At 41.2% G+C, this 18,593-nt stretch overlaps 1 protein-coding gene across 1 annotated transcript in view; it reads left to right on the top strand.

Annotated features, from left to right (window-relative positions):
- Positions 1–17,171, top strand: part of LOC309566269 (bactericidal permeability-increasing protein-like) — a 48,392-nt gene extending 31,221 nt beyond the window's left edge. The window contains exons 8-15 of the mRNA XM_082271374.1: positions 1,630–1,806; positions 3,069–3,128; positions 3,819–3,986; positions 8,948–9,015; positions 9,198–9,240; positions 12,707–12,770; positions 14,464–14,540; positions 16,491–17,171. Coding sequence (XP_082127500.1) covers positions 1,630–1,806; positions 3,069–3,128; positions 3,819–3,986; positions 8,948–9,015; positions 9,198–9,240; positions 12,707–12,770; positions 14,464–14,540; positions 16,491–16,562 — 729 coding nt within the window. The 3' untranslated portion in view covers positions 16,563–17,171. The remainder of the gene's footprint in view (positions 1–1,629; positions 1,807–3,068; positions 3,129–3,818; positions 3,987–8,947; positions 9,016–9,197; positions 9,241–12,706; positions 12,771–14,463; positions 14,541–16,490) is intronic.
- The last annotated feature ends 1,422 nt before the right edge of the window (positions 17,172–18,593 follow it).

Here is an 18,593-nt window from a genome sequence, read left to right on the forward strand (position 1 = left end):
AGCTTCTACAAATCTATAATGATCCTAAACACACCTCGAAATCCACGGGGGATTACACCAAAGGGGCGTAAACTGAAGGTTTTGCCATGGCCTTCACAATCTCCTGACCTCAACATAATTGAAAATCTATGGATAGACCTTAAAAGAGCAGTGCGTGACAGACAGCCCAGAAATCTCAAAGAACTGGAAGACTTTTGTAAGGAAGAATGGGCAAAGATACCTCAAACAAGAATTGAAAGACTCTTGGCTGGCTACAAGCTGTGATACTTGCCAAAGGGGGCAGTACAAGATATTAACTCTGCAGGGTGCCCAAACGTTTGCAGACGCCATTTTTTTGTTTTCTGTTATTTTGAAAGTGTAAATGATGGAAATAAAATCAAACTTTTGTTGACATATTATAAGAATGTCTAATCTGTAATTTGATGCCTTTTAGAGATTTTTTCATCTTTCCTTGGCTTCTTTATGCACATTAATACAAATTTTTACCTGGGGTGCCCAAACTTTGGATCCCCACTGTACATGTGCCAAATACAATCAAATCAAAAATAAGTGCTACGCCATCCATACAAACCAAAATTAAAAAAAAAATATATATATATATATATATATATATATATACACTGTGGGTACGTGTAATACATGAATAGATACAAACAAAATACTTTGAGAATATAGGCGAACATATAATACTTATACATGAAAGATGTTTTCATGCAATAATAAAATATACTAAGGTGAAGTTCATAAATATTTGTGAAAGCGTGAGTCCATCAACAAATCAAAATTCCATATGAGGCTTCCCAATCTGGATTATCTATGCAGTAGTGCTCCAAAACCATAAATCAATACGTTATCACTCTCGGTGCTTCCCCTAGTGGTATTATCCTCACCTCAGGGAGTGTGACCTTACAATTAAGTATGGTCAAACTACACTTGTGAGCCTCTCCTGGGCTCAATCAAAATGGATCAGGGTCTCCCGGCACCTATATTAGGTCAATTACCCCGCCAGTAGGGGTCATCAGGTGCATGTAGATAAAAAAGCTCCAATAGTGCTTATATCATTAAAACATATTCTTTGTTTCAAAAAACAAGAAAAGGTACTCACATATTCCTGGTGCTTCCAGTGCACCAGGCTACATCAGAAATTCATTAAAAATGTGTTCCCCAATGAGCCGCACAATCACTGTCTCCCAGGAACTCCTCGTTCCTCGTAAGGGTACGGGTGTCTCCACCGTCCTTGCCCCTCCCCTACGCGTGTCGACACAGGGAACACGTGTTTTCCTCAGGGGGATTTGCAGTATCATTTGTTTAGGTGCCTCTGATGCCACGCAGATAGCCTTGGAGCTGAGCAACATGCAGAGAGATATTTGATGGGCAGAAAACGTGCATCATTAACAATTACAGACTGAGCAGTCCATCACCACTGGAGTAGGGGTATTTCCTCAGGTGGGCTGCTTCAGCGTATTTATGTTTAGGTGCCCATTTCCTCTATTTCATACATTAAAGAAAACCCCCTGACAATTTCTGTAACTCACAAAGTAGTCACATGTTAGTATCTGAATTCATGAATTTACTGTACACAACATGACATGACTCTGTAATGATATAAATTTATTGCGTTTTCCACAGGGGGAATTTTTTGAACTGTCCCATCGTACTCCTCCTCCTTTCTCACCACCATCACTGTCCTTACCCGCTGACCACAACCTCATGATTTACTTCGGAATCTCAGATTACTTGTTTAACACTGCTGGCTTTGTCTACCATTCAGCTGGGAAACTCGTGTTCAATGTCACTGACAACATGGTAAGTTAAAGACTAAACTAGGTGTTCGGGATAGTACAGTGCCTTGGAAAAGTTATCATACACCTTGAAATATTCCACAATTTGTCATGTTACAACCAAAAACAAAAATGTATTTTATTGGGATTTTGTTTTATTGGGAGTATAAAGGTCATGCCCATCTCGGTGGTAGCTCAGTCTTCTACAGTGAATTACAGTTCCCACAGGCCAATTATGTATTATATGTGACTATGCGAAATATATCGTCCCTGGTGTCACCTAAAGCCCAACTCTGGGAAACCTAGAAATTATCCCTTGGGTGGGTTGGTTAATTGCTCATTAAGGTTTAAGGAACATAGAATAGAATATCTACTCACTCTGTGCTTAAAGACTGGTCCCCCACAATGCCTTTTCCCCCATGCTCCAGTAGTCTAAGGTCCTGAAGTCAGCAAAACCAATGCAGGGTACAGAGCAGATGATGCCAAGGGGTGGTTCACAGCCAGAGCTTGGGGTATCTGCCAGGCTGGCAGAGGATTAGGTAAATAAAGAGCAAAGACCCTCACCTAGATCAAATGAGCAGTTAACCCTTGCAGTGCAGATGCAGCCCCACTGAAGTAGATCATTTTTAAGTTTCCCAGAGTTGAGCTTTAAAGACTTGTAAGCTGCAATATATTACATTTTTGCTCTTGGATTTAGACATACATTAACTGTGATTTGCAATACATAGAAACCTTTCTGAATTTTTACATAAGCTTGCCAATTCTGGAACTCTAACAGGAAGCAACTATATACCCAGCTTGGTTATTTTTTTTATAGCGCTATCAATATCATAACTAATTTATTAAAATATGCAGTATTTTAAGAGGATTGAATGTGGCCTAAGTAAACAAATGAGACAATGAAGACTAAGCAAACATTAATTAGAGTGCGCATTACATGTGAAGTCCAAGTGCATTAAACTGTGGATTTGGAAGCTGTTTGGAAGATAAAAAGTTTGAAGTTTTAGTCCACATTTTCTGAAAAAATGAAGAGGTGAACTAATGCCGTACACCCTCTCTACACCCCTGGTCCCCGCTGTGCTTACCGCCATGGGTGATGATCTGTCAACATTCAGTATAGCGGTCCAGATTTGAAAGCTTTGCTTTTCACCTCCTTCCATAAAAAGAGTTCTTTATATTCTAAGAATGTAATACACTTTATGTAGAATAGCATGTAACACATTAAATAACCTTAACAAATGTTAGCTGCTATTGCATACAAATAAATGTGATAACATTCTTTTTTAGATTCCTAAAGACTTTAACATCCGGCTAAACACTTCCTCATTTGGCGCGCTAATACCTCAAGTAAGAAACTGTTTCTATTTAATACTATATGTGTTATTGATATGAAACTAGACCTATGGCAACAACATTTGTCCCTTAATCCTGCTTCAACCCAAATTATTTATAAAGTGCCCAATGTGCCCTAAAAAATAAATAAAAGTAGTTTTTCGCTGCAAATATTTTTCCCTGTCCCCCAAAGACTCATATCTCTGTATTGCTGCTGTTTTACTGAGTTGCATGATGCCCATAATTATTAAACCTTCTTCCTGTTAGCCCGGGCCGTCCTGGTCACACCCACCAGGAGTGTGTCACTAGGTTGTCCTGTTAGCCCGGGCCATCCTGGTCACACCCACCAGGAGTGTGTCACTAAGTTGTCCTGTTAGCCCGGGCCATCCTGGTCACACCCACCAGGAGTGTGTCACTAGGTTGTCCTGAACTCACAAAACAATAAAGCAGAGAACACTTTTTCTATTTTTTTTATTTTTTATTGCATGGTGTGGGAAGGGGAGTCTAACGAGTCACTGACTGAAGTTGGGCTTTAATATTTTTTTAAGCTCCAAACAAGCATCTACTGGCACACCAACACCATCTGAAAGTCCCACTGCTCTTCATTGAAACTGTCCACTTCAGAGTCCTATATGAGAGAATCGCAACATAAAGCTGACAGTGATTTGTGCCACCATCCAATGTTCTTGTCTGGTTTCTTTACAGTTATCCAAGATGTACCCAGATATGCTCATGAAACTCCAGGTCTCATCTACTTCAGCTCCATTTCTAGACATCAAACCAGGAAATTTGACTATTTCCCCAAAAATGGACATTCAAGCTTATGTGATCTTACCCAATGCCACTTTGGCACCAGCTTTTCTACTAAATGTGGTAAGTTAACCTTTTGTAGCTGTTAGTAGATTTTTAGAAGGCCAGGTCCACCAGAAACCGATTTGATGTAGTTAATCACCCAATTATTAATTTTATTGGGGCAGTTTCTAGTTGCATGTTATCATTAGCAGGGCTTATGGTCCAACTCCAACCATGGCCATTATGAAGCCAAAAGAGGTAGATTTTCTATGTGTATGTACAAGTTAGTATCGCAAAGAGTCAGATACTGAGCGGATATATATGGGCCAGCCCTCTAGGTACCGTGTCTGATATGCTTGAAAGCCTTTTCCATAGAATTTTTTTACAAGGTAGGCTAGGTTGACAGGTCTTTCCTCAACTCCCCCCAATTGCCTGACTTGTAACCAGCATGCACATGTGCATAACCAACCTGTACACACATACAGGACTAATTTAGACTGGAGCCAATTAACCTACCACCATGTCTTTGCAGTGCGGGAGGTAACCAAAGTACCCAGAGGAAACCCAAGCAACCTCCATGCAGATAGTGTTCTGGCTGAGAGTTAAACCAAGGACTCAGGTTCTGCAAGGCATAAGTGATAACCACTAAACCACTGGGTCACCCAGATTTTCTATAATGTAAAACAAATCAATGTTTGTGAAATCCAGGAATGAAAATCAGCCCTGCACTGGTGAATGGAGATAGGACCCGCAAACAGAATATTCCAAAGAGATATACAAAGCTTGTCATCTGTTCACCCAAAAAGGGATACATTTGTTTCTGGTAAGAGCTGTAGAGTTAAACCACAGTTACATAACACATTGCAATATACATATTTTTTCTACAGCTTACCTTTAAAATCAATTTCTTGGAGTACATCACTGGACACAGAGCCATATCCATTACGTATGGGTTGTGGGACACCTTCAGGTGAATGGACACTGGCAACCAATCAGACAGGAAGTCCCCCTATATCCCCTCCTATACAGGAAGTACCTCAGTTTTGTAGCATGAAATAAATACCCCATACAAGAGAGGAGGGACCTCTGTCTCCCGTAATGTACTCCAAGAAATGGATTTTACAGGTAAGCTGTAGAAAAAATCTGTATCGTACATCACGGGACACAAAGCCATATTCATTACATATGGGATGTCCTATAGCAATGCACCTGAAGGGAGGGACACCATCAATACCGCCATCAGACCACAACAGGTCTACATAGCTGCCTGCAGAACACTGCGGCCAAATGCAGACTCCTCCTGGGTCCTAACATTCACTTGATAGAATCTAGTTAACCTATGTACTGACGACCAAGTTACGGCTTTGCAAATTCAAGTCATAGAAGCTTGATGGCGAACTGCCCAAGAGTCACCTACTCTTCTGGTAGAGTGTGCCTTTACCAGAAAAGGTGGAACCTTCCCTTTTAAACCATGTGCTTGGATAATAACCTGAAAAATCCAATGAGAAATTTGTAGACTTAGATGCTGCCTGCCCTTTCCTGGGCCCTTCTGGCAGTATGAACAACGATCAGTCTTACGAATCTAAACCAACATTTTCAAGTAACTCTTAAGAACACATACTACATCAAGAGAATGTAGTAACCTTTCCTCCTCTGTTTGAGGATCTGGAAAAAAGGAAGGCAGTACAATGTCCTGATCTAGGCGAAACCCAGACACCACCTTGGGCAAAAATACTGGGTGTGGACATATAAAATCAAGAATGGTTCTTTACAAGAAAGAGCTGCTAGTTCTAATACTCTTCTGGCTGAAGTTATCGCTTATCGCAATCAAAAAAAAAAAAAAAATGTTTCTGGTAAAAAGAACCAGGGGGATATGCCCCATGGGCTCAAAAGGCTGTTTTTGTAAAACTACCAGCACCAAATTTATATCCCAAGGACACATTGGTGGCTTCACTGGTGAAAGCGTACGTAATATCTCTTGAACGAAGGTTTGAACCTAGGAATGCAAAGTGATTGGTCTCTGGAAAAAAATCGACAGGGCTGAAATTTGACCCTTAATAGTGCTTAAGGCTAATTTCATATCTACCCCTACTTGAAAGAAAGATAGAATTCTCCTGATTATATACTTGCGGGGATGACATTTTCTGGCTTTACACAGGCAATGTAAGATTTCTAATAATAGAAAGATATTGGCGTTAATCGCCAATAGTATCTGCGCAACGGAACAAATAAATAAAAAAGTTTGTGTATATATGTAACACCCAAAAAATATTTAACGTGCAGTAAGATATATATAAGTGTATAAAAAGTGTGAAAAACCAAATTGGGAGCTGCAACAAAACCGTGAAAATGTGGAAATTGAAAGTAACTATACCGTAAAGTATAAAATGCTGCGCTCACCTACTAGTGCACTTAACTGATAATGCGAATGAACTGTGAATACATGATTCCCAATAAACAATCAAAAAATCAGATAAATACAACGATGTGCAAACACAATATTGGTGAATAACAAATTAGAGTGAATCGGTGGATAAAGTCCCATAGACCTACAATTTGAAAAATGGCTCGAAATTGCTATCAATACAGTCTCTAAAAGATGACCATCCACACACAATGATTCTTCAATCCCTTCACCAAATGGACACCCGGTGTGTAGAAGCGCTTACCAGAAAGCACAGACCCCTTAATTATAGGGGGTAAGTACAAGCATGGTTGTATACAGGATAGAGATCCAGATCCTAAAGGATATATGCGCCCGGCAGAGAGATCCACCTTACATCCACCTGATAAGTATAAATAACTCCGTACTCCTCAGCCACCCCAACGCTCCTCGGAGTGAGAATGAATGAAACAAAAGGCTGATATGGAGAAGTACGTTTAGGCAGGTTTATTGGAAATAAGGTAGATGCACTTACATGGTATCAAATAACAGCGGGCATTTCAATAAAGCATGTTCCGTGGACACCAAAGGCAGACGCCGCTTCCGCGTTCCAATATGCGTGCCGCCTGGTCCCGGAAGTGACGTAGATGCGTGATTGCGATCAAAACGTCCCAACGCGTTTCATCAGCTCATAGGCTGTCGTCATCAAGGGTCATGACGAGGAGGCCATCTTCTCTAATAACCTCATGCAAAGATGTACGATAAAGAAATTGCACTTGAATGTGACCCCCCCAAAAGTGAAGGGCTAGAAGTCTCAGCTTGAGCCCCTCAAAGCAAGCAAGCTGGAAAAGTTAGTTCCCACTTCCTTTGTCAAAGTCTGCCCTGGGTGTCTTCCTGTAAGACCTCTTAAAATGCAGACTGAGCTTTCTAATCTTAACTGCAAGCTGCTTATGAGCAATGTTCTGGCTACAAAACAGGTTTCATACTTCAGTAACAATTGTAGAGGAAAAGACACTTCTGTCATAGGTCCATCCATCCCTGCAAAATTCAGTGCCCTTTTCTTCCCTCTGATGTAGTGCGGCATTGGGCAAATATCCTTCAACAATTTGGTACTGTGCACACCTATGTGGCTTTTTTTTCTTGTCCAGTGGGATGTACAACTTGAAAAGCTGTCTCTCATCTTGGCTGTTCAGGACTCTGGCACAGGGAAAATTGCAGGACTCATCAGTGCTGCCTATCAGTGCCAACAAGCGCTGCAAATCAGTGCCGCCTATCAGTGCAGCTTCATCAGTGCCCACCAGTGCTGCCTAATCCTCTGCTCCGCTGACCCATCCTCTGCTCCATTGACCACATATGTGGCACTTAGACGAATCATGTTTCATGGTCTGATGAGGAAGCCACAGCTGTTCACTGTGAAGGGCTGCAGCTTCCTCATCAGACCCTGAGACAAGAACAGTATACCGTGGCTGGGGTGGAACAAATTTAGATGGGGAGGAGGGCGCCCTATTTTAGTCCTGACTAGGACAGCACAAAACCAAAATATATCACTGCATGGGAGGATTATTTGTCATATTACAGAGTAGCTGGTACATGCAAAGGCAGTTAAGAACACATAAAAAAACTCCAAGGAGTAGGATCTGGGCTTTTTTCAGCTGGAACTTGGTGGAACTCAGTTCCACCACCTTTGGCTCAGGCCCTCTGCTATCTGCTCACCACTATCACTTGTAAACACAGAAGTCTGGCTTCTGTGTTTATAAGTGACAGATTGTCTCCCAATGGCTCCCACAGATCCGATCTCCTAAGTGTCTCCCACGTTGTGCAGGATGGGGACAAGGGAGATGCAGGTGCCAGGGGTGCAATGCAGATGCCGACAACCCAAGTGTATGATCTCCCCGCAAGTGAGAGAGGGAGAGCCAACTACAGTGTGCGGGGAAGTAACGCATCCCCAAACCCAAACTGGAGGGGGAGTTAGTTGAGTTCCTGTACCTATTTTCTGAGAAAAAAAGTCTGGAGTAGGATAATGTTACTTTTGTAGGATCCAACACATAAAATAAGCCATGGTTCAACTCAGTACACTAGACTCCAACCATAAAGAAAATATTTTTAGTGCAGTGACCTATACATTTATAGACATGCTTACTCAGCTTTTATTACTTTCCTATGTTTGTTCGGTGTGAATAGAAAAGGGCTCTGCTGATTTTTTGAAGTGTTTAATTATCCATCCAGACATCTTTTCACAGAAGGAAACTGAACACACTTCACTCACTGATGTAGAAAGAAGCAGGAATCATGGTCAATAAGCACAGCCCCATCTGTTGTGTCTGCTTGAACAGACCATGGATGGTATCCTAGAACTTTCCAAGGCTTCTGCTATTGCCATATGGATGGAATTTTTGATATTGGGGTCCATAATGTTTTAGTTCCTCCCTAGTGAAAATTCTTTCTGTGTGTGCAGAGTACTATAACATCTGTTAGCTCAATTGGAGCCGATCGATTAAATATTAAAGTGTTATCCAGGAAAAAAAAAAATCCAGCTGTCATTTTTTTAAAAAGTAGCTTACATAATACGTGAAACGATATAATTGCTTTGCGTTTTATCTGTGACTCCGCTGTAATGATTGCAAGTTGTACATATATTTTCTTGTCATCTTCCCTGCAGACAACCAGCGCTCTGGCGAAGGTGGCTGTAAGTTCAGGAAGGATTGTGGGTAATCTGGAACTAAGTAGGTAAGCACAAGCAAATTTTAGTTCTATGAACTTTGCTTTTCGAAAACGATATTTACTTTTTTTTTTTTAAATATGTTTGAGATATACGCTTCACATAACAAAATGTATCTAATTTCTGTTGACAGCAGAGATAGCAATTACCAGCAAATTCTTTGATGTTCATGTTTTCATGTTGTTTATAGGATACAGATGGATCTCAAACACTCTGATGTGGGTCCTTTCTCCGTAAGTATGGGAAAGGTAGATGAATCTGAATAAAACAGCAATTACAGTAGTCAATCTAAAGCTGGTCAGGCAAGATTCCTTCATTGAAGCTATGCAGCATGGACAAATCTCCCGCTGTGTCTTCTGTATTTTGACAGCTAGCGCCAATCAGGTGCACCCAGCTCCTTGGTTTTTCAATCAATGAATGTCAGATGGGAGGTGGCCGACAGGGCCACCCACTGAGTGAAATTGGTACAGTTTATGGCCAGCTTAACTGAACATACCTATGGTAATGTTCCATAATATTTTCAGGAGAGGTTAATGATAATAGGCCCCATGTTTCTCTTGTGAAAGAGTTCTGCAATCTAGGTAAAATACTTACCTTCAGTGCCGGTTCACACTTATGCGATGCGGGAAGGCTGCGAATTCACAGCCTGTTCCCGCATCGCAAACGCACCCCTGGCAGTTCACACGCTGGGGGTGTCAATGTAATCTTAACGACACCCCCAGTTTGATCGTATATCGCAGTACGATCTTGCAGTTCGCACAGGATCGGATCGCACAAGTGTGAACCACTGTACGATCCAATCCTGATGCGGCTGCAAAAAAGGGTCCTGTGCGTCTTTGCTGCGGGTGCGGTGCGAATTTAGCCATACAAAGTGTATGGCTAAACTCGCACCGCACAGCCGATCGCATGTAATGAAGGAGCAGTGCGCTCCGACATTACATGCGATCGCCGCAGCCGCATCAGTGTGAACCGGCTCTTAGCCCCTTTTCCAGTGAGCTTTACTGCTTAACTCTGCTCAGATCCATGCAGCCTTCCTCCTGAAAATGACTACTTCGTGCTGTGCCTACACGACGCGATCCCATTCATTCCTCTGAAAAATCTTAAAAGATATAATAAAATATTTACAAAAATTTGAGGGGTGTACCCACTTTTGTGAGATACTGTATATGCGCATGGACACTTAGGCCTCATGCACACTGGACCTTTTTTACAGCTGCTGTTTTTTTCTGCAGCCAGTAAACTCCCCAGCATGTTAACTTATGTGTCCATACACGCATAGGCTGTTATCAGCAGTTTTTTGCAGGGGCATTTTCTGGCTGTAAAAAAAAAAAAAAAAAAAAAAAAAAAAACAGAACTAGTGGGTTTTAGGAGGCGTTTTTCAGATGTAAAAACGCTCTAAGCCCCAGTTCACACTTGTGCGTGTGCGGGGTTCGCATATAATGTCGGAGCGCACTGCTCCGACATTACATGCGATCGGCTGTGCGGTGCGAGTTTAGCCATACAGTTTGTATGGCTAAATTCTCACCGCAGCCGCAGCAAACACGCACAGGGACCCTTTTTGGAAGCCGCATCAGGATCGGATCGCACAGCGGTTCACACTTGTGCGATCCGATCCTGTGCGAACTGCATAATCGCACTGCGATATGTGATCAAACTGGGGGTGTCGTTAAGATTACATTGACACCCCCAGCGTATCGCATATGGCAGTGTGAACTGCCGGGGGTGCGTGTGCGATGCGGGAACAGGCTGCGGATTCGCAGCCTTCCCGCATCGCATAAGTGTGAACCGGGGCTAACTCTGATAAAAGAGGAGGGAGGTTTGGGACTTTGAATGAAGCACACATATACACATATTGAGTAATTTCAAAATACAATGAATAAATAGTATTGCTCATTAATCGCACATAGTACATATATATACACTAAGACATATCGCCACACCAGCGTTTTTTTTTTAAAGCTCTAACTCTGATAAAAGCTTAAAAACCCCAAAAAACTTGGCTATTCTGCGTTTATCAAAGTTTTTGAGCCATAAGCTTTTGTGGGAATATAGTTTTGCTAAAAAAAAAAAAAGCTAAAAACCCTAAAGCTGAAAAAGCTAAAAACGCTGAAAAACGCTACTGCAAAAAAGCTGAAGAACTCCTTCTACAGCTACTGACATTTTAATAATGTCCAGTGTGCATGAGGCCATAGGATAACATGATGGAGAGTTTACTGGCTGCAGAAAAAAAAGGTCTGATGCCAAAAAAATAGCCGCTGTGTCCATGAGACCTTACACATAAATTAAGATAATCCTCAGTGGGTTACTTATAGTTTAATCATAAGTAGGGCAACATATGATAACATAGGTGACAATAAACAAATAGAAAAAAATTATGTATATAAGTAAAAGTCCTTCAGTGTGCGAAACCTAGCACTATAGTGTGATTAGATAAATAGCCAGTTCTTCGCTGCCAGCACTTTTTCCTTATATCTTCACCAATTGTGCTCAAGGAAAGCCTGCAATGCACAATCACCAGAGCTCTGTGACCCTGGTCTGAGGGATCCTATAGGTGTCCTTCTACTCAAGGGATGATGTAATGAAAGATGTCAAGAAAAATTCCTACAGAGTAATATTTAATAAAAGACCACAAAGTTTATAAAACAGAAATAAAATCTCACATTTTGCAGTGCCTACATCATCGGCACCAGTGTATACAGCTTGCAATGTTTAATCCACCTGCCGCATAAGCATGCTTACCCAAGGGAGATGCAACAGGCGGAATAAACATTTCAAGCTGTATACAGTGCTGGTAATGCAGGCACTGTAAAATGTGAGATTTTATTAAAATGTTTTAAATTTTGTGTAAGCACTGTTTATTTCATCCATGGACAAAGTAATAAGTTAAAAAGATTAAAAAAAAGGTAAAAGAGCCAACTATACTATTATGATTCCCATGGGCGTGGAGGGGTTAACACCATCCAGAGGACCAGCTGATGGAGCATGGAGGGGCACCAATGTCTATGCTGTGGAAGATGGAAACCTGGTCCAAGGGATCCCTGATGGCTGGAAACCAGAGCACTGACGTGCCTGAGGGATGTCACTACCACCCGCTGCAGGATGGTGTGTGCCAGCTTGGACACCCGGTTGGGGGATCCGGTGTCACTGCTTGTGGAAGTGTCACTGTCAGTGGTGGTGAAACGGTAGAGCCGACCAGGGGAGCCGAGCTGAGAAGGAGATGGAAGCCTGTGTACCAGCGCGAAACGCAAGTTTGTCTGTTGCCGTGATGACGCGTTTCACGCGCACGCGCTTTGTCAAAGTCACGGATAAACAGCAAACAAAGTATATATAAAGCAAAAAGCAAAACAAAGCAGGGTTTGGGACTTTATATGAGGCAACACAAAGGCATGTGCCTCCATCCCTATTATCGCACGATAAAAATAATTTAAAAAAACAAAGTATATATACCCATTGTATAAGCGTATGGGGTGGGGAGTGGGCAGAGCTATTTGGAAGCCTGGAGATGCTTGTTAACCCCTCAATGCCCATAAGGTAGATATTACAGTGAGTTAATAAAAGCTAATTATACAGTACATATATATTTTTCAATATTTTCAATTCAATCTATTCATAGCAGTAAGTAATAACTGTGCAGAAATGAAATACCCTGTAAATGTGAAAAGACCACACTAATGTAATTTCCACTTTTTTTATTTGCAGGTGGTGATTTTAAATGCTGCTGTAAATTATTATATCTCCCACATACTGCTTCCCCAGGTTAATGGTATGTAGAGTGTTCTAAGAACAGACAACTCTGAACTTCTTATAAATAAAACAGACTTGCATTTCTTCGGATTAGAAGCTCCATTGTCTGGACTCAATGGCCTTCTCTAGGCTGTTTCTTTTTCTTTGGAAATGTAGCAGCTTTTCTTCTTTTCTGATTCTGAGCTTTCAAATCTTCTTTTATTTTGAAGCAGAAGAAGCCTGAAATGACCATTGTTTGTGGGTTGAGTCCATGTTATGAACTTTTGCCATTCTTATCTTCTTCTATGCAGAAGTTGTTCAATTTCCAGTATGAGTCACTAACAAACATAGTTAAGCTGGATACACACTACACATTTTTCTTTAAATTTTTTCCTTTGGATTTACCAAAACCATATAATATGAGGTCAGACCTAAACACTCTCAATTTATATGCAATCAGACAGACCATTGCACTACATAGTTGAAGGTAAATCTAAAGAAAATCTACCAACAAAAGTTGTATAGTGTGTATTAGTGATCGACCCATATCCGTGTTTTTGTTGCTGATACCGATACTGATATTTTGGCCGTTGAATATCGGTATCTGCCGATATTGGCCGATATTTTTGTACATTTAAAGACATTTTTTTATTTATTTTTTTATTACTTGACAGGTACTCTTGTGGAGGGATCTGGGGTGCAAAAGACCCCAAACCCCTCCTCTGCACTTAAAAGCATTCAAAACGCCAAGTTTTGAATGCTGTCATTTTTTTTAATTTGGCACCGAGTACCCAGAAGTGAAGTCATGACATCACTTCCGGGATTTTACATGGAGAACCGATCACAGCCAAATGCGGCTTTGATTGGGTCTTTGGCGGCCGTGCAGGCTGGTTGCCCGGGTCTCCCGCTCCTTGTAATGACAGCCAAGCGGCTTCTCTGCCACATCAGTTGTCATTACAAAACAGCCGACTGTCGGCTACGGACGTCAGTACTGGGGTGATGCCTCTAGCTGCAGGCATCACTCCGGTACAAGCACTTTCCCAAAATATCGGCAATATTGATAATCAGCAGGGCTGATTCCGATATATTGGGGAAAGTGCTTATCGGCCCCCGATATATCTGCTTTGCCGATAATCGGTCGATCCCTAGTGTGTATCCAGCTTAAGTCATAACCTAATCATTGGCACAACCAGCAATAACTCTTCTCGAATATTTGGAAATTTTCTAAAAGATCCAAGTTGTATTAGCCTACCTCTACAGCCCAGTAGAGATTATACTAGCATTGCATAAAGTATAGCAATCTGGTTAATTAGTTGGCTTAGTATAGGAATTATACAGCTATAGCAACTTTTTACTGATATCCTCTTATTTTAGAATAGTGTGATATCTTTAAAGAATGTATTCCTATGCTGTGTTTTAGAAAGCTTGCTCATTTAGTCGAGGGGTGTCCAGCTGTGGTCACTCTACATTGAACTGGGCAATCTGCGGTCACTCTGCATTGAAAGGGGGCACACTGTGGTCACTCTGCATTGAAGGGGCACACTATACTTTGATTACTGAAGGCCCCTTTCACACTTTTTTGGCAATGCCTATTACATTTTTTCTGTTTGCCCCCCCCCCCCAAAAAAAAATTTGAGCACCAGCCACCACTGATGTAGTATATGACCTGTATGTAGCAGGAGATATAGTCAGTAACACATAAGAATGATTATCTTTGTCTCTAACCTATACAGATATCCTGCAGAAGGGTTACCCCCTGCCACTGCTGGACCATATTCAGCTCACAGATGTTGTCATAGAGCCACGTGAGGTTTGTACTATTTAACATCACTTTATAAGAATTATATAGAGACAATTTTGTTACCTCCCTTGTTCCTCTCAGTGTGCTGTATACAAGAAGATAAAAGCAGATTGATAGGGCATGATGTAAAGGTCTGAGGTCTGCCACCTGTAGGATGGTACTCTATCATCTCTGGACCTTTAAGTTTACTCTAGCCAATGATTATACCAGCCTTACTCAACCAGGGTTCCTCCAGAAGTTGCTAGGTGGTCTTTAGGCTGTGAGCAATGGTGGATCTTGACCTCCCACCCAGGCTGACCATCAATTTAGACAGCAATTTTCCACTGGCATTCAATGTAAGGGATCACTTCTACAATGACTAGTGATGTAAAAGGACGCTGGGCCACTAATGTAAGTTTATGTATCTACAGTTTGCTTATTTTACACAGGGATTTCCTAGGAGCTGAAGATTATTTCAAGGGTTACTTCAGGGTAAAAAAGTTGAGAAAGGCCTAATTATGGTAACCGCACTGGTTAAGGGTCATCATAACCTGAAATATCTATTCTAGTCATTGGCTGGGAAGTTCTGAATGTTACACATATGTACGGTATGGAGCTATTTAGGCTGAAAAGTGTAAAATGACTTTGAAAGCTTGTATTTTTCTAAAAACAAAAAGCCAACCAAACATCTTGAACCATGCCTGAACTCTGTGTGCTGCTCAAACCAAAATAACTGTCAGCTTTTGAAAGCAGAGACCCCACCATGCTGACCTTCAATACAGATATGTATTAATTATTACATCATCAAATGCATTCTTAATGCAAGCAGTGTACGCACCCTTATTTTAGCTGGTATGAGCATCTGGCAAACCCCTATACAGCAGCACTGGAAGCGAATCAGTTTGGCTACAGTGCTCATGTGCTAGTGGGCTTTTGATAGCGCTTCTGTTTGTTTCAAACAGGTTTTGCTTCTGTATATAAGTCTACAGAAAAGTGAAATCTATTTGAAGTAGTTCAAATGCATCTGTCGATAGAATTCTACCTAATTTCAGAGGTGTCACAAAAGTCCATCGACACAGGCCCTAACAAGGGATATACTGATAGAAGGAGTGAGCAGAGTAACAGAGAGATCAGTGTTCTGCTTCTCCTTTCACTGTCCAGTCACAAGCTTGGGGAAGGACAAGACCTGTAAGTTTTACTTAAAGTGAATGTTACTCTGAAAAATGTTATTGCATTTATGTATCTGTGATTGAATGTTATAAACTAAAAAGTGCCTGGTAAGCCCCTTTCACATGGGCATTTCAATAAGGTCTGCCCAGTTTTTCAGGTGGACCTGATCAGAAGGTCCATTCATCCTTATAGACAGCCAGGTGTAACGGACTTGTGTTCATTTACATGCCCCTACCTCTGGGGTCCAATTGGGTTCAGGACTCCTTCCTCTTCCATTTGGGCAAAGCGAATTTGAGGTAGTCAGGTGTAAACGGACATCGAAGTCTGGCATAGATATGTCACCTACCTACTCTACTCTTATCAGCAGGGGAGCTGTGAGCTGATCCCCTGCCGATCGCAACGGAATTTGCCCCATGTAAAAAAAGCCTTACATCTTCACTTCTTCATTTCCTTCCAAATACCTGATGATTCTACCAGTCGTCCTACTCACAGATCCATGCCGGTGTACTCCGTCTATGGATCCCTGCTTCTTTTAATATACAGGATGCTGAGCTGACGCACGGCGCACCTGTATCTCCTGTGGTCAGATTAGCGGCCACACTTCCTGCCCAGCCCAGCTTTTAAGATTTACGCAAACTATTTACTGTATTACCATATGATTTAATTTACATGCATTAACATATACTTGATGGTCAATTCACACTATATGTGGTGACAGACGTTTACCGTATATAGTACAGGACAGGAAAAAATTGCACAGATCATACTTTTTGGTGTTGCATCTCAATGATATTTTTTATTTTATTTCAGAATTTCCTTCTCTTTGGAGCAGATGTTCACTATGGACAAATAGAGGACAACTGGACTGTTGAATCATACTGATATAGAAGGATACGTCAAGATTATATAGCATCAAAGTAAACCTGTGATTACTTAAAAGTCAATAATCTTGTAGCAGGACATAAAGTTACACTCTGGTCAAAACTAAAAATTAAACCTTGAGGTGTTTACAGGGAGTGCCTAGAACTCTACTTATTATCCAGGCATTGCTGTACTGCACCCAATAACGCTAAATAGATTTACAGGTGGTTTGAGAACCCTGGCTTGCCATGCTAGATTGGCTATTCTCAACCAGGGTTCCCCCAAAGGTTGATAGGGGTTCCTTGAGCTTTGGCTGATTGACCTCCCATTTCATGGTTCCTGCATATTTCCAGGGCAAACACCAGTTTGGCAAAGTTAGCATGACACCAAGTATTTTGTAGCTGTCTGTAAGGGTGGCAATCTAACTGTAAGGGTTGCATTTTTTTTACTGACAACTATATAAAAGGGCATTTTTCCCGATGACCCCCGATGCATTGGTTTTAGTAAGGGTTCCCCAAGACTAGAAAGTTATTTTAGGAGTTCCCCTGGAGTAAAATATTTCAGAAAGGCAGCGCTAAATTCTCATTTCCAAACACACCCCTGAAGGCTCCATGCTATCTCTCACATACAGAAAGCCATAAGGAAGTTATACAACAGCAGCTTCTGGGAGTACATTCCCAGTGTGGTGCCTGTGAAGTGCCTAAAGGCCCGTACACACTTGACAGAAATTGGACAAAAAACCTCTGATTTTTCTCTCTCTTGCTCAGCGTTCATAACAATTTTTAGTTGACAGTGCATAATGTTCACGAAATTTCTCGTCCGATTTTTTCTTTTTTTGGGACGTGTTCCCAGACATCCGGGTCGTCAGCAACTTCAGATCATGCGCGGTCTTTCGTATCCGATTTTACGCGGATGTACTGCATACACATTAAACGAAAATTGGTCACCTGGGGACAGACGATAAAAATTTTGGTGTTTGTCCCTCCGTTTTTTTTCGTTGAAAATGTCGGCATCGGCTGCTGAAAGTTGTGTACACACTAGCCAATAATTGTACGATTTTACCTCGGACGGGAATTTTTGGCAGATTTTCTACTAGTGTGTACCCCACTTTATTCTCTCAGAACTTCATTGTTCTCTAACTGTAATATAAATCCTCAGTTATAAACAGTGAGGTGTATGGGAGTGGGCTAGAGCAGTTTTCCAATCGGAATCTCTCATTATTCCTACTTTAAAATTTTGTTCAAAAGAATAAAATGCACAAAAAACGTATACTTGAGAAATCTGAATGTCTACTCTGTTTAAATTTTTTAATAAAAAAATAATAAAAATGTTTTTTCTTTTCTTATTTTGTGTCCCTAAAAAAGTTCCTGGTGTTTATTATGTGCACAGGTTGGGTCTCATCACATCCTAGATAAATATCCTTCCCCTTAGTATATGAAACATAAGGACATGCTGGCCACAGTGTAATATCTGTCACTAATATCTGCCATTGTCAGCCAAGACAAGGAGATATTAAACTTTGTTTTTTAAAAAAATCTATTTAAGTATGTACCGCTAGCTCAAAAAAGGTCCCTTCTAATGGTCCCAGTCTCCTCCAAATTTATTTTTCTAGCCAATGCGATCCAACTCCCTGTTAGGAAGGGTGGCTACATTCATTCTTCATGGTCCCACTATATGTAGGAATGCAACCTCCCTCTCTTGCTCACTCCTAAGAGGGACTAGCGGCAATGGATTATGGGATTTGTAGTGTGCATAGAGCAGTGCAGAGGAAAAGGAGAAGTTCAGTAGCTCATGGAGGACGTTACAAGGAGGTAGAATAACTCAGTAAGCAACAATTTCATGAATTAAAGATCACAAGGCTATTAGGTAGTAAATGTGTATGGATTATTTTTTGAGAATAAGGATACAGTTTATTGTCACTTAAGAATGACAATAGCTTACTTTTCAGCACCACAACATGAGCTTTTTCTCCATATGGTGCATCAGCTGCATCGAAATGGAGCATACTTCATTAGTCAGATGAGACCAGCTTGATAAATTCTGATTTCTGAG

Source organism: Pelophylax lessonae (genome assembly GCF_965119305.1).
Source record: "Pelophylax lessonae genome assembly, chromosome: 11".
In the NCBI taxonomy this organism is placed as follows: Eukaryota; Metazoa; Chordata; class Amphibia; order Anura; family Ranidae; genus Pelophylax; species Pelophylax lessonae.